The sequence below is a fragment of the Grammomys surdaster genome, unplaced genomic scaffold (assembly GCF_004785775.1).
Source record: "Grammomys surdaster isolate TR1022 unplaced genomic scaffold, NIH_TR_1.0 126391, whole genome shotgun sequence".
NCBI lineage: Eukaryota > Metazoa > Chordata > Mammalia > Rodentia > Muridae > Grammomys > Grammomys surdaster.
The window spans coordinates 15,286,791-15,309,102 of record NW_021621185.1 but is presented as its reverse complement, the minus strand read 5'-3'; the positions used below and the strand labels follow the sequence as shown (position 1 = coordinate 15,309,102).

At 44.5% G+C, this 22,312-nt stretch overlaps 1 protein-coding gene across 2 annotated transcripts in view; it reads right to left on the bottom strand.

The window, feature by feature from the left end:
• Serinc5 (serine incorporator 5) overlaps positions 1–22,312 on the bottom strand; it is a 99,220-nt gene that overhangs the window by 12,870 nt on the left and 64,038 nt on the right. For both annotated transcript variants that reach the window (XM_028760097.1, XM_028760096.1), the window contains exons 3-8: positions 17,829–18,007; positions 17,331–17,413; positions 15,475–15,568; positions 10,644–10,855; positions 8,444–8,539; positions 5,901–6,027 (exon numbers count right to left, since the gene is read on the bottom strand). In XM_028760097.1, the coding sequence (XP_028615930.1) occupies positions 5,901–6,027; positions 8,444–8,539; positions 10,644–10,855; positions 15,475–15,568; positions 17,331–17,413; positions 17,829–18,007 (791 nt within the window). The remainder of the gene's footprint in view (positions 1–5,900; positions 6,028–8,443; positions 8,540–10,643; positions 10,856–15,474; positions 15,569–17,330; positions 17,414–17,828; positions 18,008–22,312) is intronic.

Sequence of the window (22,312 nt, the reverse complement as noted above, 5' to 3'; positions counted from 1 at the left end):
GCCGTACTGTCAGATCAGTGGACAGTGCAAGTGCCACTTGAGCACCTGCTTTCATTCACTGTGGCATTAGCCTAAGTCCCACAGGTCCCAGAAAATCCCAAGAAAATGCCAGACTTTGCTTCTGGAGATCACAGACTAGAAAATGGCCAGGACAGGCCCAGGACACAATCCATGCCTCCATCCAGCCTTTGTGTGACAAAAGTCAACCGTGTTCCTACAGAGCTGTATGATTAGTGATTCAAAGAGGACCAGAATTCTGTGGGAGCCAGGGGAGGTCACCCCATGTTCCTGATGCACAGCCATGAAGAGTTCTGGCTAGTTGCTGAGGCAGTGGGAGGATTTCTGAAATAAAAGAGCAAACCAGCACCATTCCTTTCTCCTTAAAGAAGAGTGGCAGGCCTAGACTGTGCTGAGAGAACACTGCTCCTCAGTTCGCCACGGGTTCTCAGCCTAAGCCAATCATCTTTACCAGAACACCATACCCACCTGGTCCACATGGCATGCTGGATAGCTGTGAACATCTTATTTTGAACTAGGAAGTTCCTCAGCAGTGAATATATTCTTAGCTTTCCCATTTTATATTCAATGTGTATTTTACTAGGTGGTTTAACTACTAAAGGTTATTTCTTTTCTCTTAAGAATAACTAAAATGAAAATAGTCAAGGAATACTTTATAACACAAACGCTGTAATCTAATTGTGCAGGTCACTCAGCTTAGCATCCTGGCATCTCTGGGGTGATCTTTGTCACAACAGAAAGCAACTAGAACAGAAATTGATACCAAAGACTTGGCTATTGCTGTGACAGACCTGACCATGTTTTCTGGGAAGGCTTGTGAAATATTAGGAACTTTGGGCTGAAAGACCATTAGCACTCAAAGCTTAAATTGATTAATGTAGGAGAGCCCAAGCCACTGTAGGCAGTGCTACCCTGAGGCAGGTGGCTCTGGGTAGTACAAGAAAGCAGGCTGAAGAGCAAGCCAGTAAACAGCATTCTCCCATGGTCTCTGCTTCAGCTCCTGCCTTCAGGGTCCCTCCGTGTGTTCCTGCCCTGCCCTCCTCTTCAGACAGGTTGCAAACTGTAAGGTGAAACAAACCCCTCTCTCCATTGATTTGGTCACTGTCTTAGTTGATGTTTCTATTGCTGAGATAAAACACACTTCAAAAGCAACTTGGAAGGGAAGGCTTATTTCAGCTTTCAGATCATTGTTATCACTGAGGCACGTCGGGGTAGGAGACAAACAAGGCAGGAACCTTGAGGCAAGAGCCATGTGCAGAGGGGGGCTCCTCACTAGCTTGGTCTTCCGGACTTGCTCAGTTTACCTTCTTATAGTCCCCAGGACCACCTGCCCAGGGGTGAAACTGCCCACAATAAGCTCTCATATCACTGTCTATATAGAAAATGTACCACAGGCTTGCCCACAGGCCAACCTGATGATGACATTTTCTCAGCTGAGGTTCCCTCTTTCTAAATGACTACCAGTGTCTAGTCAGGACAGCCATGTTTTTTGGGTTTTTTTTGTTTTTGTTTTTTGTTTTTTATCACGGTAACAGAAAACAATCCAGAAGTCTCTTGGGAATCAGGAGCCAAAATAAATCTCTCCTCCCTTAAGACTTTTTTGATCAGGTGTCTTGTCCTAGTGAAAATAAACCAGTTAACTATGTAAATGTCATCTCTCCACATGGCTAACAAAGGAGGCTCAGCCCAAGTTTCCTGACATTGAGGTAAAGAGTTGTAGGAACACACTCCACTCTTCACAAGCACAAAGGCCTCCAGGGTCCAATCCAGTTTGACAGCTTCAGCTGGAAATAAAATAACAATCCCAACCTGGAGACCAAGGGAGGAGTTAGAGGCCTGGTTATGTCCAGTTATGTCCAGTGGGAGCTAGAGTTTGTCACAGGTTTCAGGAGAAGGTGGGAGCAGCTGGACCAATAGAGCAAACGCTTAGAAAACCTTCGCAGATGGGCTCTCTTGGGGTCCTGGCTGGGATGCTTCTTCACAGGGATTCTAGAGAGAACCCTGCCAGGAATCGAGGCTTGGACAAGACAACACAAAGGAAGTGTATTCTCAGGAAGTTCCCTGAGGACTCAGGGCAATCATGGCACCTAAGGAAGTATCTGGGAGACAAGGATCCTCCAGAGAACTGGGAGGAGCCAAGGGAGCCAGGCTTTCTATCACAAAATGTCACCCCAGACAATCCTGGTCTTACACTGGTGATTTTTTTCTCTTATAATCTGGTGCTCTAGTCTGTACAGTTTCCACCAAGAAATTAACCATTCCTAAAATCATTCAAATAACAGCTTCGATGCAGACACTGTGGCCTCATTTGAGAACATTCCCCAGCCTCTCATGCTTCTTTAATGTAAACGCTGGAAAGAGATGGAAAACCCTTAATGTTACTGGTGCCTTCCCTTAGCAGCAGGCCTTTTCTTCAAGGCCCCATGAAGTCTGAATTCAGACCCCTGTGATCTTGAAGCCAAACCATTTGTTTATAACATTCTCCAAGCTAACTCCTCCTGGTGCTGCAAGGGGTGATTACAGGAAGCATCAATCACCCCACATGATGCTTAGCCAACTCCCGAGAGTGTGTTCAAGCCTGTGTGCTACAGAAGCATCCACGAGCAGCAGGTTACACCCTGTGCAGGCTGCTGCTTTGTCCCAGCATTCCACTGGCCATTACACTTCTGCAGTTTAATTACCAGCATTCAGAAAACGTTTGCTGTTGGCATTTAGACAGATTTCTAAATAGCAGCTGTCAGCCTTGAAAATTAATGTCTTTGGGGAATATCAAACTACGCTCTGCCAATCTCCACTGTGATGGCGAAATTCTCAGACTATCTCTTGAAAATGTGATCTTTCTGCTTTATGCTTGGCTTTTGCTGTTTTGTTTTTATAATGCTAGGGATTAGACCTAGGGTTTTATACATATAGAATGGTAGGCAAATTCATTTCCACTAAGCTAAGCACAAAATTAAAAGTGCTTCTTGTTTCCGTAGGTGGGTTGGGGCTTTTAAACCCAGATCCTCACAAAGGCTGTGTGCTAAGTCATGGTGGCTTTATGGGCTCACTGGAAGTGGCCTTTGACTTGAGTCCCTCTTACTGCTTGTGTGTGTGTGTATGTGTCTGTCTGTCTGTCTGTCTGTCTATCTGTGCGCACACACCTATATGTGTGGCTATGCCACTGAGCCACACTCCCAGTTCTAAAAGTGACATAAACAAAACTAGAGTTTTCTAAATTGTTGAGGCTAGCCTCAAACTTGTAACCCCCCTGCCTCAGTCTCCCATATTAGCTGGGACGAAAGGCATGCACCAACATACCTAGCTGTAAAAGAGAGTCTTTACAACTCTTAGAAGCAGGAGACTATCTGAATGGGTAAACATTCCACACTGTGAGACACCCCACAACTGTCAATGTCACATTCCACACTGTGAGACACCCCACAACTGTCAATGTTACATTCCATACTGTGAGACACCCCACAACTGTCAATATATGCAGTGCACCCCACTGGTGGCTGCAGCAATCTAAACTCCAGGCTAGCTAAGGAACAACCACATTCCCCCCAGCTTTACTGGACATGACTTTCAAAGACCAGTATTTTATTTTGTTAAATATCCTTGTAATTTCTTCTGATAATGAACCGTACCTCACTGCAAGTGAGCACACAAACCAAAACACCAAAACCGGAAAACGAAGGGAACTGTTACTTCTCTCTAAGGTCATTACTACCACAGCTCTGGCTGTCTCTTCCGGGGAGTTTCTGGGTTTGTTTGATTCTTTTTTAAAGATTTATTTTATGTGTATGAGTGTTTATATATCTGTGCACCACGTGTACGTCTGATGGCCACAGAGAAAAGAGCATTACAGCTGGAGTTATACATGACTGTGGGCTGCCATGTGGGTGCTGGGAACTGAACCTGGATCCTCTGCAATAGTATCAAGTGCTCTAATCACTAAGCTACCTCTCCAATACCTAACCCTGGGAATTTTTATAAAGAAAGAATATTTGATTTTTTAAAGAAATGATCTTTACAACCTATTTCTCTCTTGACTGACTAATATTCTTGAGATTTTTATTTTTTTATTTTGTGTGTATGAAAGTTTTGCTTGCACGTACATCTGTACAGCATGTGTGTGCAGGGTCCTTGAGTCCAGAAGAGGGTGTCAGATTCCTTGGAGCCGGAGTTGCTACAGCTGTTAGTTACAACAAAAACTGGAGCTGAGACTCCAGGGGAGCACTGCTTGCCGGGGAGCACTGCTTGTTGGGGAGCACTGCTTGTTGGGGAGCACTGCTTGCCACGGAGCACTGCTTGCCTGTTGGCCCCTCGTGGCTTGCTCAGCCTGCTTTCTACTTCAACTACCTGCCCAGGGATGGCACTGACCACAAGTGAACTGGGTCCTTGTACATCAATCATTAATCAAGAAAATGAACCTAAGGCTGGACCATGGGCCAATCTGATGGTGGTGTTTTCTCCAAGATCCTTTTTTTTCAGATTACCCTGGCTTGTTTCAAGCTGATAATCAACTATCCAGAAAGGAAAGTGGCTGCATGAGGTACAAACTCACTGAAAATGGTCATGGACTTGACTGCCCCTCACTGTTTCCTTTTAATTTTGTATAGGTCTGTGTGTGTGCATGCACACATACACATGTGAGCACGGAGAGGCCAGCACATACTGGGTATCTTCCTCAATCTCTCCTGCCTTACTCTCGAGACAGGATCCCTTACTGAACCTGGGGCTCACTGGCTAGGTTGGCTGGTCATCAAGTTGGGCATCACCTGTCCACATCCCAGCACTGGGGTTAGCGGCGTGGGTGACAAAGCTTAGCTTTTATCATGGGCACTGGAGATCTGACTTTAGATCTCTGAACTTACACAGCAAGCCCTTTACTGATTGAGACATCTCCCCTCACTTCTCTGTTTCAGTACAGCAGGTACTAAGTAGACAAGTGAAGGAATTAAATGTCAGAAGGGACAACCACCAAGGTCCCTTCTAACCTAACGGAAAGACTGTCACGTGGTACAGGCAGACTGAGGAACAGCGTTAGAAAACCATTGCTTTAGCCACACAGAACACAAGCGAGCATTTCCTGGCTGGTCACAGTTCTGAGTAAACCCTCTGCAGCATACAGGCCCTTCCTGGCTGGCCCTTCCTCTCATCAGGACCTTAAAGAGCCTTTCGGTGTTCTTAGACACTGTATTTACACAGACTGTCACCACCAGGATTGTTTAGTTTCAGCAAGAGGAAAATTATAACATGCCCATGACAAATTGAATTTCTTACACACAGAAACAAAACATAAAACATACTGAAGTAAAACCCAGCTCTGAAAAGGCTCCTGTCCAAAGAAAACCTCATTACAGTAAAATATGTTCCCAGAATAGGTAAGCAACCGTTGACTTCTCCCTCCAGTGATCTCTGAAGTGTTTTGAAGTACAGTCTCCTCTGGCACAGGCACGTGCAACAGCATGCTTACGTTACACATATCCCACGACCTGGGCGATGTGGCCTGGCCTACTTCCTAGCTCCACAGGTTTCAGCACAGCCAAAGACACTTCCTGGCTTTACTGGACCATCCATAGAACACCCAGGTTCTCTCTCCAGTGATAACAAAACAAATGTTATTCCTCTTGGACTAGAGTTTTGCCAGAACACTCCAGCGTACAGTACATTTCCATCTTCCTCACAATATGCTCCCTTACTCTTCAACGAAGCCATAGCAACTCATCTTCAAAACGGTCTTTTAAACAAAACGTGCACCTATCCCATTTGCCCCATGTAGTGGAGTAACAAGGACACAGACTTCGCACAGGAGGCCGTGCAGCAACACTGCTGAAACTCAAATAACTCTGTTCGTTCATTTTAAAGCCTGGAAGTCAATAACTCCTAGGACTTACCATGAATATGAGATGCACACAATTAAAAGAAGGGTGCCCAGACAGGCCACCATGTTTTCATCTCTATGCAGGTCTTGACCAAAGTCAGGCACACATATGGTAACATTCTTCCCGTGTTCATCTAGGACTTGTAAATAACACAAAGTAAATACAATCGTGTTAGAGAAAGGTCCACTATACCTTACAGCATCCGTCTAAGAAGATTCAGGTAGCACTGGCATGACTCCTCCCAACACTGAGCCCTTCACATGGGGACTTCTACTCTATAGTCTGATTCTGCACAGACTGCATTTTGTTAGTTGAACACACTTCTCTCCCACTTCAGCACACATGAGGAATAAGGGCCAGCCCCATCCCTGTTCTAGTTAAGCGTCTGAGGCTGTGAAGACTCAGGACTTAGTCATCCTTGCTTCTTTTACTTAAACTCACTGTTTTTAATTATGACGATGATGTTTTCTTTCTAACTGGAACCAAAGCCTCTGCACAGAGGGGTAGAGCACAGGTCCCCTGGTGTGAAGCCCACTTAGAGACAGTGTAGTCGGTTCCTCAACCAGAGAAGACAGATTACTACAGTCATAAGAAACATGCCTTCTTTTTTGGCCTGTGACCTAGGAACCATCTGAGGTAGTCTAAAATTTCAAAGAAATAAATCAAGAAGCTAGATATGTCTCTATAATACCTCTCTCAGTAGCAATTTGCTTTTTTAAAAAACATAGTGCTTCAGTCATGAATATCTAACTAAATCTTATTGCCAATTTTACCCCAAAACATGGAAGCATATTAATTGTTCTACAAACACACTTTCTGTTTGACGCTAACCTAGAATTATCACTGGCGTTCACCTTGAAAGAGTAAAAAGACCCATGTCGGCTGTGGTTTAAAACCCTCTCTTTTGTAGACCAGTGGAGGAATGATTTTTGTAAGATGGGAATGAAATATAAAATTTATATTTACTACTTAAAATTAAAAATAAAAGTGTTTTACTATGTTTTTAAGCAATACTTGCTATTTTTAAAAAAAAATTCTGAGAACAAAACTTCCATTAGACAATGTTAAGACCCGGGGTAAGCTGGGTCATGAATGAGCTTTTATGTATGTAATTAAACTTGGGATACGCCATACATACTATAAAACCTCCAACTACTACTTAACTATAACTATGAAGATGAGATCCTAGCTGAACATGGGGGCATGTATCAATAACCTCAGCTCTTAGGAGTCCAAGTTAGAAAAACTGCAAGTTCAAGGCCAGCCTGGGCTACATAGTAAGTTCCAGGCCAACTTGATTATATAGTAAGACCCTCTCTCAAAACAAGACAGACCAACAAAAGGTACCTATACCCAAATAATTAGTGCATTTGTTTTCTAAACTTAGTAACTTTTATTTTCTATTTTCGACATTTATTTGATGTATAGATCAAAGATACCTAAACATTCACATACATATACCTGTATGCATATGCATATATGTAAATATATATGCACACCTTATGTATCACAAAAGTGATGAGGATAAAACATAAAAATCTGAGGACTCTAGAATGTAATATTTCTTTTATAGATTAAATTTTTACTGGTGTGGTGGCACATGCCTTCAGTCCCAGCACTTGGAGGGGCAGAGATAGGTAGATTTCTGTGCTTTTGAGTCTAGCCTGGTCTAAATAGGGAGTTCTAGATCAGCCAGAAATATATAACCCTGCCTCTAAAAACTTTCAGAATGATCACTGTTATCCCACATGTAACAGTTCGCACCCCACAGCACCTGCCATGTGCCAACTACTGTTCTGAGTGATGAACACACCATGAACATTGCACTTTGTTCTGAAAACCGCACACTGGACAGAGCTCAGACAGTCTGGTTCCTTTCCCTACATCCTGCTGTCTCTGTTAAATACATGTCATCTAGGACAAGCGCTGAGACTGCCTGCCACCCAGTGACAGATCCAGGTTCCAACTGTGTCTTCTGTTTCCCTCACCTTCACTCTTCCCACCCCTCTCATTGTCAGAGAATAACCTCCTGATGTAGGAAAATAACAAACAAAAATCAAAACCCAACGAAGCCACTCAACAATAAAATAAAGAGGTTCTTGCCAGAGCAGAACAACCGAATGCACCAGAGGCCTAAACACAGCTGCAGAAGCTCATCTCTGGTCATGTCTCTTCTGCACAGCAGGAAGACTCAAAGCATGCTGGGGGCTGGAGAGAGGGCTCAGAGCTTAACAGGCCTTGTTCTTCTTGTACCCATGTCAGGCGGCTCACAGTGGCCTGCAATTAAGCTCCAGAGGGTCATACGCCCTCTTCTGGACTCCTCTGGGGTACCTGCACTCACATATGCATGTACACATGCACATACACACACAATTTAAAAAATGTTTGAAGAGCAGACATTTTCATTTTTGCTGTTAAAGGCTTTATTTAATGACAAAGCACAGATCGCCTTGCTTCTCTGAATTCTCGAACCTTCCATAGCTCAGTAACAGTTCAGCTCTAGGGAATAAAGATATGTGCACTGTCAGCACACACTCCTCAACAGAGCTGCTTACCTTTTTTCCCAGGCTTGCTGGTCAGTGCTGAGAAGGTGAGGTAGGTGACATAGCAGCTTATGAGCCCTGACTGCAGCAGCCCAGAGTGTGGCTGTCCTAGGAACAAGAGACAGACAGAAGACAGGCTCAAAGTCCTGGCAGTAAGACATTATACCCTAAATGGAACCTTCCCACAACCCCTACCCTTAGCCAATAGACGATGCTCCTTAAACTTGGACACCCACCTTTACTAGAGAAAAGGGAACCTAATGAAGTGTTTGTCCAAAAAAAAAAAAATCTAATATTGGGTAGGCAATATGCCTACCCTATTCATGCTATTTTAAAGATGACAAAATCTATCCTACTTCTCCATAAACAACTCTCCAAAACCTATAACATATTTCGACATACTGCCCAGACCCCTGAATGTTTTTTCAATTGCATGTATGTATGTATGTATGTATGTATGTATGTATGTATTATGTATGCAAGTGCACAAGTGCCATAGCACTGTGTGGAAGTCAGAGAACAGTTTGTAGGAGTCAGTTCTCTCTTTCTGTCTAAGGGATTGAACTCAGGTTATCAGACTTAGCAGCAAGCGCCTTCACTAGCTGAGCCATCTCTCTGCCCCTCTCCCTATGAAGTTTATAACATTAGTTCATAAATCACAAGATCAGAAAAAGAAAATCGCCATCATCATCATTTAGTTTGGTGCAACAGACAAATTTCAGAGAACATTCACTGTAGATTGCACAAGGTCCTTAGACAATCCATGAAGCACAAGCGCTGAGCTGTCAAGAGAAAAACAAGACAAAGCAAACCCCACCAACACTGAAACCACTCTTGGCCACACTAAGTACAAGACCTGGTCTAGGCTAACAAGGGAAGCCATGGGACAGGCATTCACTGGGAGAGGGACTTCAAGTACAATATTTAAGTGACAACATAGTGCTGGAATCATCTGGAGCAACTGCGGAATCTAGTGACAAGGGGTCTCTCTTTGCTGAAACGTTCACCACTTGTTGACATGAAAGCATTCAACCTTCCTTCTGGTTAAATTCCTTCTTAAATTGCCATTATTCAATGGTAATTATCAGTAGGAGTACTGTAACAGGCTGTCATAATACTGCTCTCTGCAATGGGAACAAAACACCCTCAGAACAATGTCATTAAGCACATGTCATGGCTGTTTCAGAAGGTGGGATTAACCTCACCCTCCAAAAATTTTAGTCAGCTTACCAATAGCTTGTTTTAAGAAATTCTTTACTCATCAACTGCAGGAACTAGGAGAATAATCGTGTCAATTTCTGTGGTGCATTTAAAAACTTAGTATGGAAAATGTCTTAGTCCTGCTAAAATTATTTGTACTCGCTGCTGCCTTTTTCCTTAAAGGGGAGGAGTCTCACATAGCCCAGGCTGGCCTCAAACCTATGCAGTCAAGGCTGGTTTTAAACTTCTGATCTTCTAGCTTCCATTTCCCAAATACTGTGGTTACAGGAATACATTCTAGAAAGAGATTCAGAGGAGCTATGCATTTATTGTCCATATTTCCTTTTCCTATCCAGAAATTGAAATGGCATGTGTAGAGTAAGATCCTTCAATCAGCAGCAGACTGGGGTCATTCTTACACCTCTGACGACAGCATGTCTCCAGCACACTTGCTAAGATGTCATAGTTTATTAGTAACAACTCGTAGCTCCACTTTCTAAGGTGTCAAAACCCCCACAGTCTCTGCATTTGTGGCTCTCAATATGGCTAAGGCAAGGCCAAGATCATACAGTTCTACTGACTTCAATAAGTACACTCTGGCCACGAGACTGGAAGCAACCAAGCTAGGATGTCCTGCTTCCTGTCTTAGTCAGGTTGCTAGTCACCTAAGACAATCCCAGAAACAGCAACTCTGGGCCCTGCCAGTCAAATTCCAGGAGGACACAATGAGCTTAATTTATACATCTCTTGCTTAACAGAGATTAAATAAGCACATTTCCCACGTAAAGGTTCCCTGTGTGCACTGTCTATCTTTCTACTATTGGCTTAAGTTCAGATCTGTCTGGATACCAAGTAAACCTAGTTACCACCTCCAAATGAGCATGGAATATCAAGAGGAGACTTGAATCCCATCCATAGGAAGTTAAAGAATGACTTGGGTTTTTAAAGAAATCCACTGGGTTTGTTAAAAATCACAAAGGAAAAACATATAGAAGAGAAAAACCATGCTTACGATTCTGGACACAGGGCGAGATGGCTGCCAGAGAGATTAGCACGCATAGGCCACCATGTACTCCCAGGAGAATCTTGTTATCAACGCAGTTGTCCCACTGTGTGTAAAACACTGCCATCAAAGCCAAGCCTCCAACAGCAACAGAATACATGATGAGTGTCGCCAGGGACAGGGAGGCGAACCACAGCTTATTACGGACGGTGCCTGCAGTCCTGTTTCTCCGAGAAGGAGTAAGTGAGGCAGAAGGGAGAGAAAACAGGTCAGTGAAGGCCCCCATTCTCTGGAGCGTTCTATCCCTCAGATACTGACTGATAGGACTGGCCCCAGCAGAGACCCTGGAGCCACAGATCAGAAGACACTTTTAGCAATGACTGCACTCTACCTCAGCTAGAAAGTTCTCACGATTATGCAGGCTCGTTGGCTTAGAATTATCTCTAACCATGAGTTTACTCTCCTGCCCCAAGCATGTTCATCCATCAGCTTTAGCTAGCACTTCTCCACTCTGAATGCTAACGGCCCTGGGGAGCACAGTGGCTGAGGTATGAGGCAAAGATGGTAATTAAGTAGAGTGGACTTCGAGCTTTCTCTGTGAGCACAGAGCCTGGAGCTGCTGCGGTCTCTCTCTCCACGCGCTGCCAGCAGCCCCTCTGAGATCACCCTCACTTGGAGGAGAAGCAAACAGCTCTACTCAAAAAAGCCTGGTCACCCTAGTACATTTCTCTCTGTGCTAAAAACAAGAGCCTGCATCAGGACCACCTCTCCAAACTGAGGAAATACTAAGGGAGAAACATTACAGTGAGTAGAATCAGGGAAAGAGAAGCTGGACAGATGGCTCAGTGGTTAAGTTTACTGCTCTTGCAGAAGACCTGAGTTCAGTTCGAAGCAATGATATCATGCAGCTCACAAGTGCTTATAACCTATAACTTCAGATCCCAGGAATCCAATGCCTCCAGAGGTACTTGCACTCACATGTATATACTCCCAAAAACATAATTTAATAAATCTTTAAAATCAGGAAAAGAAAAGCTGTACTAGGGCTCAGGAGATAGCATGAGAAGCCGAGTGTCACCTAAAAAGCTATGCGCAGTGGAGTGTGCCTGTAACACTGCACTGGGGAGTCAGGAACAGGGAGACTCCTGGTGTGCCCTGGCCATCTAGCCTGGCCTACTTGGAGAGCTGCAGCCCAAAAGGTGCACAGTATCTGAAGAATGACAACTGACGTTATCCTCTCTGGCTTCCACATGCATGCACAAACGTGTTCGCCCCTGTAAGCATGACTATGTACACACATGCACACACAGAGGGGAGAGGAGGGGAGAGGAGGGGAGAGGAGGGGAGAGGAGGGGAGAGGAGGAGAGAGAGGGGAGAGGAGGGGACGGGAGGGGGGTGGGAGGGGAAGGAAGCTCTATAGGACATACCATAAAGAAACTTAAAGAGGAATCTGCCTTGTAGTTTTTATAAATATTAATAAAGAAATGAGAAAGATTAGTGGTGATATAATTCATAGGAATTGTTCAGAACAAAGAAGACGGTGTTTATAAATGCTAAACTGGAGGACACGCTGACTGTCATCTGCCTCATGATGCGGCTGCTCTCAGGGTGAGCAATCACACTCCCACAACCATACTCTCTCAGCCTTCAGAGAAGTGTGAGCTTAATGTTTCCTGAGTGCTGGAAAGTGTTCAAACAACATAGCCAAGACGCTTTCACAGTGGAAAGGTTACTCTTGCAGAGACAGAGAAATAGGATGGAAAGGCCAAGAAGATATGACCATCATAGTCCTGACGCCAAGCCAGGCACTCTGATGGCCTCAGAATTACCTCATGTGAGAGGCGCACAGAGGAAATGAGAAAGAAGAACTTTGGGAGACAAAATGTGATCAACAAGGAAACATGACGCACACACCCAACGTGAGCAGTGACTGGAGGAGGGACAGGGTCTGGCATGCTGGCCTTTGTTTTTTGAGTTGATCTTAGCAGGTGAGGGAGTTTCGACTACATTGGCAGTGCAAGTTAAGTATTCGGCCCTAGCCTCTCTCCTGAGTTCCAGACTCATCTTCCTCATCCTTCTCCCATGTTCAGCCCTCTCCTCTACCTCAGAAAATGGCAACCACACTCTTACTATTGAGGGAACACTGGGGCAGAAACAGAAAACACGAGGCCCACGGGCACGCTCTCCCCCACCTCCACATCTTCATCTCACCTCCAGACACACCTAGACTCAAACTCTGTTCAAATTTTACCAGAATCTAAGCACCGTTGCCAACTGGCTCCAGGCTCTACCCTTCACTTCAGACCACCTCACAGAAGCTTCCTCAGCACGAACCCGTGGACCTCTCTAATCTTTTGCTTTTTAAATTAAGAAAAATCCAGATACAGTGTTCCCTTCAAAACTCTTCTACTCAGCCGGGCAGTGGTGGTACACACCTTTAATCCCAGCACTTGGGAGGCAGAGGCAGGCAGATTTCTGAGTTCGAGGCCAGCCTGGTCTACAGAGTGAGTTCCAGGACAGCCACGGCTATACAGAGAAACCCTGTCTCGAAAAAACAAAACAAAACAAAACAAAACCTCTTCTATTCTCCCAACAGTTCACTTCAAAACCAAAGCTTCACGTCTGGAAACACAACCAAATGACAAGTACTGGCCTAGAAGGGGCAATGCCCTGGGGGCGAGCCTTTCCACTTGCCCTCACACGACTAAGATCTGGGCCCCAGAGATGTCCCTCTGTTCCTTACACAAGGCAGCAAGCTTGAGTTTGAGCAGGTTCTCTCACATGACAGCCTGCTCCCTGCATGCTTAGCAGCATATTTTGCAGGAACAAGCCTTTTATATAACTGCATGCTTCTGTGTTGAGTGTCTACTTATCTATGTCTCCATCACGACCCTATCAGCTCTGCAGAGCAGGCCAGGGCCTATACCCTGCCTTACGGCCGTTGTGTAAGACTGAGAGACACTCTATCTATGTCTCCATCACGACCCTATCAGCTCTGCAGAGCAGGCCAGGGCCTATACCCTGCCTTATGGCCATTGTGTAGGACTGAGAGACACTTGCAGTTACCAAAGAGGCAGCGGTTTGTGCTGTCCCGGCTTCACCTGTACTCCCGATGGCAGGCTTCGGGAGAGTCTACAGACATAACGGAAGAGGACCCCAGGCTGGAAAGTTGGCTGGGCCTGGGCTCAGTGACAGGCAGGGCCAAACTAACCTAACAAAGGCAAATTTAAAATCTCGAATGCTTTCAACATCAATTCTCACTAGCGCCACCTGAATACACACTCTGTCTCTGCTGTCACGTCACAGTTATTTATTTATGAGGGGAGGCATGTGGGGTGGGGGGATCCGTGTGCCTCAGCACATGTGTAGAGGTCAGAGTGTAAGCTATGGAAGTTCCTTCTTTTCACCACATGGATCCCAGGGATTAAACTCAGGTCACCAGGCCTGGTGGCAAGTGCCGTTACCAACTGAGCCATCTGGCCAGCACCTGTACCTTCCATTATTTCAGCTGTGATACAGAAATGACACTTAAAATTGTGAACTGGAGTTAAAAAGCAAAAATAAAATAAAAACCACAACTACTAAACATCCAGTCCAACAAAGCACACCATTTTACAGTACAAAATCTGAAAGTCTGGGGTCAGAGATGCCAGGAAACATTTCTCTGAGTGATATTCCAGAATGGGAAGGACAATAATCTCTGTCCAGCTGATTTGCAGATCCATGGCATGCCTACCTTGTAGCTTTGGAAATCTTCTCTCTTGATATATTTAAAAATGAAATTAAAGACAAGAAAGAAAGAAGAAAGTGCCATCTAGTAATTTGTTTACTAAAATCAGTAACTGTATTTTCTGGATCAGCCCTGAGTCAAATCTACTTAAAACACACACACACATACACACACACACACAGGAGGGGGTGGCAAAAAAGTTAAGAAAGAGAAAACAATGTCAGTGACAGACAGACAGAGATAAAGTAATCGCATTATTAGGTATAAAAGAGAATTACTTGAAAAATAAAGTCAGCTCAGCAGCAAACACTAACCCGGTATCCAAGAAACCAAGATAGATCACCAATACCACCAAACAGACAGACAAACAAATAGACAGACAAGCAAACAAACCAGAGCAATGAAGTGCTTTGCTCAGCACCGCAGAGTCAACATGGCCTTAGCAGAAGGGCTGGATGGCTGTTATTGATAGGTACTCCCTCCTTGGCCTGGGATGTAAATTCTGTTTTCAAGGCACTAAGAGTCTACCATTTTACAGGCAAGACAACCTCCTAGAGCAGGATGCAAGTTTTCCCAATGAAGGGATCCTGTATGTTTTACAACCTTTTTTTTTTTCAAGAAGAAAACTATTTTATCCCAGACTCTTCACAGAAGACCTCCTGCTCCAAAGCATTGTGTCCTTTGTGCTCGTTTTGCTTTTTAACCTTGTAGGAGTGAAGCCTAGACAATGCATGACCAAGGTACAGACATACTCGGCCCACAATCAGCCAGTCACATAGGGTCCACACTGCCAGTCACACAGGGTCCACACTACCAGTCACACAGTGTCCACACAGCCTGCCAGTCACACAGTGTCCACACAGCCTGCCAGTCACACAGGGTCCACACAGCCTGCCAGTCACACAGGGTCCACAAAGCCTGCCAGTCACACAGGGTCCACACAGCCAGGTACATAAGGTAAAACAAGACAGGAGGGCAGAGAGGACAGAAAACAGTATCAGAGAGGAGAAAGTAAAAAGGCCCACACAAAGTGTAATTCAGAGTGGAGTCTTTGTCTGTGGTAGGCAGTTTCTTCAACTCCTACCACAGAGCTTTCCACAAAACACATACCAGTTTTTGTTCCACTTATGTGCAAACTCCACAATCAGGAGGAGCTGGATACAAATGAAGAGGAAGCTCCCCACAGCTCCCACATAGCGCCAGGCTGCAAAAGAACATCACCCAAAGGAAGAGAGGTGAGCACCATGTGCACTTAACTCTAAAGAAAAGAATACTTCTTATTTGTGTTCATCATTCCTCTAACACATTTCATTCCCATACACCCATACATGGTAGATGCTAATCTCAAACACGCCTGATAAACAGGAGATAAACCTGCAAGTCTGTGTGAGTTGATATGATGACGAGTGTCTCTTTGACAGAATCTAGAATCACTACAGAAATGGGCCTACCGGCATGCTTATAGGTAATTATCTTGATTATGTGCATTGAGATTAGAGAATCCATCTTAATTGTCAGGACCACTCCTTGGGCAGCGGAGTCTAGACTATAAACTAGAGACTGATCTGAGCAGCAAACAGATGTGCATTGCTCTTCTTCCTAGACATGTGACCAGCTGCCTCAAACGCCGACTGCCTTGATGCCCCACCATGAACTACGCTCTAGAGTGAACCCTTTCTCCTTTAAGTTGTGTGTGTCCTTGTATTTTATTATGTCAACAGAAAGAGTACTAAGACATTTGTCAAAGCCTCTCCTAACATAAAGGGCCCAGCTGGGATTGGGACATCAGAGTCTGGCCCTGGGAACATCCAAGTCGAACCTCATGCTCTACGAACAGCTGTCTCAATAGATGCAGGAGTACACATAACAGTGGCCTGATTCACAAGCAAAAAGAAATACTGCTAGAAAAACCAACAGTTTAAATCTTACTGGGCAATGAGCCTTAACTATCCAGTACGGAAATGAAGTGCCAAGGGCTCAAGGCTTTGCCATAAAGTATTAGATGAACCACACTGTGTAGGTTGCAGGCTGTCTATAAACAAAGCTAGAGCTGACTGAGGACTCTTAGGTCACCTCTCTCCCTAGATATAGTATCTCCAAGATGCTACAATATACATGAGAGGACCTTGGAATGAATAAAAACTAATTAACAGTGTTATAGATAAAAGGAAGACTTAGAGAAACCATTTTTTAAAGTATATAAAAAACTGATACAGCCTCAAAGATGTATCTAATGAAGCATGGCTGGTACCTATGACCCACATCTCCACTAGAAAAGTCAAAATATTTGGGTTGAATGGAGTGTTTTGAACCTCTTTAATTTAGATTCCATCTCCATTCTTACCTGAGCTCAGAACAAGGCACCCGTTCTTTCCCTTAGAAGGAGCCCTGCTTTAGTTATGATTAGTGACTCTGTGTTACGTATCAGTAAGAATCACTTCACATACATTGAGTTTACACACTGACTAGAGGAGGTTTCCCTTTTCTAGTTTTCGTAAGTAACAACTGTTTCATGCTGCCAGGTCTGTTTCGTACTCAGAGAGAATGAGACTCCTCCATGACAGAGGCATTCTGATGTCCAGATCTGTTTTCAAGCAAATTATTAAAGACGTCCTTTCCTCTCCAAGCCAGTAAGCTTATCATTCCAATTGCTTAGCCAACAGAGGAACAGAGCCTTCTCATGGGCTTCTTGTAAGTAGAGTAGGAGGAAAGGGGAAAGGGGGGGGTGTGGGCAGGTAAAGCTCCTTTACAAAGCTCCCTTAAAACTGTTGGGGCCAAACCCAGGGCATGGCACTTGCTAAGCAAGCACACTACCACTGAGTAAATCCCCAACACCTGGACATCCTTCAACTCATAAACGATTCAGTAGTTCAAAACAGCAAAGACACTGGATCATGCTTTTTAAGAGTTTTACAAAATGTGTCAAAACCAAGTAATTGGGTAGCCCAGAATCCCCAAGCTGTTACCTTCCAGAAAGGTCTTCTGATCTGGAATGAAGAATGCCCCTGAGCACATGGCCCCTAACAGCAGCAATTTAAAGAACCAAAAGCTGGGAAGAGAAAAACAGGAAAGATATTCAAATACTATTCAAAGACGGACAAAAGGTCTCTCAGAAGGTAGCGTGCTAGCTCATGTTTCTGTCATCTGTAGTGTTCTCACCACATCAAGGGGAAGTGATGGAGTGCCCACAGAGTGGCTTTTCCCATAAAGAGGCACACCTGGAATGGCCTCTGATCGTATAAATCTCTACTGCAGGGTGGGATAGAAATAACATGAGAAAGATAGTAGAAACAATCAACTCTGTGTGTGCTGAATTTCGTATTACGACACCAGGCACTGTCGCTCTTAGGCTATCAGTGACATCCAGCCCATCCTCCCCAATCTGTCAAAATGCTAACTAGCTGAATGTCAGGCAATGCGGAAGAGCAGATCCTAGGACACCCTCGGGAGGACAGGAGACTTACCCATTGTGAATATGGGCTCGGCAACTTTTGCTGTTGTTGACTTTTAAGGTCAGCAGGCCAAACAGAAAGAAGAAACAAGCCATTCCAAAGCAGACTCGGTACACGGCAGAATAGCCCACCAGGTTCTCACAGGTGTCGCCGGCTTTAATACCTTTACAGAAGTCTTCAAAAAAGGGAATCTGAGAGAGAAGATACAAAAGCTGCCTGTTAGAACTGGGCTGGAGAAGCTGCCCGTGAGTATTCAGTCTTAAGTCAAAACACATGGTAAAAACGGCATGTGCAAAACAGGACCAAGACTAAACAAAAACTACCTATCCTCTAAAGAGTTTCCGCTGGAGAGACAGCTCAACAGCTGCTCTTTCAGGACCATGGCTCAACTCCCAGCACCTAAATGATGGCTCACTAGGATCTGTAACTCCAGTTCCAGTGAATCTGATGCCTTCTTCTGAGTTTTAAAGTATAAAGACTTTTTCTTAGTTTTCTTTTAAACCCCTTTTCAAAGATATAGTTCCTATAAAAGCACTGTTGTATCTTTATTTACTCCAGGGATTTTCAATATCAGAATTTCCATTGCATTTATAGGACGTAGCTGTATACATCTTGAAATACACAATACATGACATAAAAGTTGAGAAACTGCCTATATAACCACCCCAAATGCCACTGCTTTCTACTGAAGAGTCAATGATTTAGTTGGTAGGGGATTTTTATTCATTCACAAATAAAAATGTCTATATATACATGTATACAACACATATACACATTCATATAGTACTATACACATTCTATATACACAACATTTTTTAAAGATTTGGGGCTGTGGATTTGGCTCAACTGGTAGAGTTACTTACTTATCTAGAGTGCATGAAGCCCTAGAGCGAATCCTGAACATCATATAAAAATCTATGTAAGGTGATATACACCTGTAATTCCAGCACTCAGAAGATACATCTTTCCAGCCTGTCAAGTCTTTCCAGAGAGGGGTGGGTAGAAGGAGGGAGGAAGAGAGGGGAAGACGGAAAGAGAGGGTGAACATTAGAGAGGAAGAGTCGTTCTTGAACACACTGCTGTTTGGGTAGACAGGAAATACAACCAGCCAAGGTCAGAGCACTGAGGAGAGGCAGCACAGTTTGATTTCCTCCACAAACAGAACAGAGGCACTCGGGACCATCACTCTGAGCCATCCCTATCAGAACACCTAGTCACCACTTTGGCGTAGCAATGAAAAGTGGACATAAAGACACAGAAAGCACCCACATGGCGGAGATGACAGAGACCATGTGAGTGGACTCTGGTTTGTTTAAGCCGGGTTGTAATTGAGTGAGCATCCATATGGGTTCAAGTCTTCAGATGGTGAAGCCATGGTGTTATGGAGAATCTTGACTGCTGACTTGATTAGGTTGAGAAACACCTAGGGGACTAGTAAAGCAACTCCCCAAATGCGTGTGAGCATGCGTGCTGGTGAGCTTCAGTTCATGAGGATTCTGATGCAATGGATCAATAAATCCCTTGGTGGATTAATACAATGTCATTGCTGGGAGGTTCTAGAAAGGAGACGGAGCCCAAGTGTGTCGACAAGGAGGTGAGTGGGGGCATATCTCTCGACTGTATTTTTATTTACTTTTGAGAAGTTCATACATTTTAATCATATTCTTCCCATTCCTCCATTTCCACCCAGTTCCTTGTGCCCTCTCTACCCACTTAACTACATTATCATCTCTTCTCTCAAATCAACAACAAGTCCACGGAGCATGGTTTGTGTTGGCAACGACTCTGAGCACTGCGCCTGCTGCAGAAGGTGGGCGACAGACAGACCAGTGTTTCTCCATGGAAGAAAACCGAGTGTCCTCTCCCAGAAGCTATGAGTTCTATCGGCTTCTTGGTTAGAGGTGAGGCTTCCCTGCTTCCCTGTCTCCACACTGGGGCTTTGCCTGAATTAAGTTGGCTTGAGGCTTGTACATGCTCTGAGTCTGTGAGTTCACATATATGAGCTCTGCTCTATCTGGAAAACCTGTTTCCTTGGAGTTAGCCACCACCTTTGGCTCTTACAATCTTTCATGTCCTTGCCTCGGCTGCATCTTGGCCTGGCCTCTCCTGTATGCTCTTTTTCTCTACTTCCCCATGCCAGGCAGAGAACGCACTCCCACAACAGGCCCAGAAACGCTGAACTATGTGACTGCAAATCCTTGGAAATCATGAGCCAGAATGATTCATTTTTCCTGTAAGTTGTGTCTTTCAGGGACTTACTTAGCTGAGTAGCAAAAACGTTTATCAATATAATCAAGATGACTATTTCAGAGCTCTCACCCCAATGGAAGTCACATCTTATGACTACTAGTGACAAGGAATGCTGCTTTATATCAGTAAAATCTGTATGTATAAAGAAGAAACTCAACAACATCCTTTATTAGACTATTTTATTTATAGTTTCTTTCTTTAAAAGATGTATTTTATGCTTGTGGGTGTTTTGGCCACATGTATGCCAGCATTCCACATGTGTGCAATGTCAACAGAGTGCAGAAGAGGCATCAGACATCATGGAACTGCCAGCTGCCTGTGAGTGTCAGGAACGGAACCCCAGTCTCTATGGGAACAACAGATCTTCTAACCACAAAACCAGTGTTTCCACCCCATAACTTGTCAATACTACCAATTGTTGTCTGTCTTTGTTTCCTCTTTTCCTCCCTTCCTTTTCTTATTTCAAGATTTCACCTGTACCCCAAGGGTAACCTTGGTCTAACCCAGGATGACCTTAGTCTAACAGTAATCTACCTGTCTCAGCCTCCGAAGTGCTGGATTACAAAACCTGCCTTTTGCTACTTTGTGTACACCGCCTCACGAACCTGCATACACACTGTAGTATTATGTGCACACTGGCACGTTCCGCAACTACACCAGCCCATCATTCACTGTTACCCTCCTCTCCACTCTCCTACCCTCTTCCTTCCTTCTAGTCTCCCTCTGAACACTGGCAGGTACAGACTTCTCCGCAGCCACTCCCAGAAAACCCCTCCCTTGTTTACTTGAGTCAGGCCCTTCTGTGGCCACAGGCACCCCAAGAACTTCACAGGATGAGTATGTAGCATTGAAAATGTGATCCAAAGTAAAGGTAGGCAAATAACCCCTGTTCCCAACATTAACCAACACTCTTCTATGCTCTGTGGGTGACTCAGCGACACTTAGCTTTCAGTAAGTGCTGAGTATTTTTAGGCAATAGCCTCCAAGCTGAACGAGCCAACAAGGTTTTAACAAGAAGAATTTTCTCTGATTAAATATTTGCTGTTCCAAGTTCTATTCCAGTTTTGGGGAAAGAAAACATACATCACACACAGATTCCATACTTGAGGGTGTTACCTCTTCAGTCTGCTCTGGGCATCCAAGGACATCACACACTGAGTCTGTATTGTTCTGTGCAGGCCTCTGGGAGCAAAGGCTTTTTTCCATCCCACAGAGAAATCAAACTCAAAACCCAAACTGTCAAGTAAGAATAAATGGCTTAGAGGGATTGTGGTCTTGGCTCCACTGCTCATCTGGGCAAGCTTCGGCTCCCCATTCTCAGTCCCCTATCTTTAAAATGAAGTCAGCTCGTAAGTGGCCCAGGAAACTCCTCCAGATAATCCTTGTGAAGGGAGACCTACAGTAGTCAAACTAAACTTAGGCGCTGTGTAAATACAGAAGGAGCTTTCTGGAGAGAGAGTCACTACAAGGACCACTGAACGGTATGTCTGATCTAAACAAGGTAAGGTGGATATCTGAGGTTCCATTCACTGTGTCAAAGCACAGAACCATGCCAACCAGATGAATGGCGCCCGGGCCCTAGTCCCTAAGAACTGAGTTCCAACAAGGGGTCCTAGTCCCTACGAACTGAGTTCCAGCAAGGCATGATGGCACTTGATTCTAGTCCTAGTACTTAAGAAGCTGACACTGGTGTATCACAGGTTAGAAGCCAGCCTGGGACACATAACAAGCTTAAACCAGGCTGACAAAAGTCTCGAAACATGAGGGGCTAGGGACATAGCTCAGTACCATGCATGTGCAAGGCCGGGGATTTGATCTACAGAACTTAACAAAAGGAAACAAAAGTTCCAAAGCATAAACAGAACTCTCAGACATAGAATGCCACCTCCTAAAGGGGAGTCCACTTCCAAGGCATGAGCGGATGTTCCAACCTCAAGTGAAAGAAACTGGAAGCAGCAGCAGGAGATGCTAGCAATGCCCCTGGCATCGTCAAGCTTGGGTAAGTTAATATCAAAAATTGAAAGCAAGAGGAACTGAGGAGACGGCTCATTGCTAAAGTCTCACTATGGTAACTTGAGCACCCAAGTTTGGATCCCCAGCACTCATGTAAGAGCCAGACACTAAGGTACATGCTTTTAATCCCAGCACTGGGGAGGCTGAGTCAGGGGAAAGCCCAAGGTCTGCTGGGTAAGCAGTCTGGCTGAACCAATAGGCTGAAGGCTCCATGAGAGATCCTTTTCAAAACA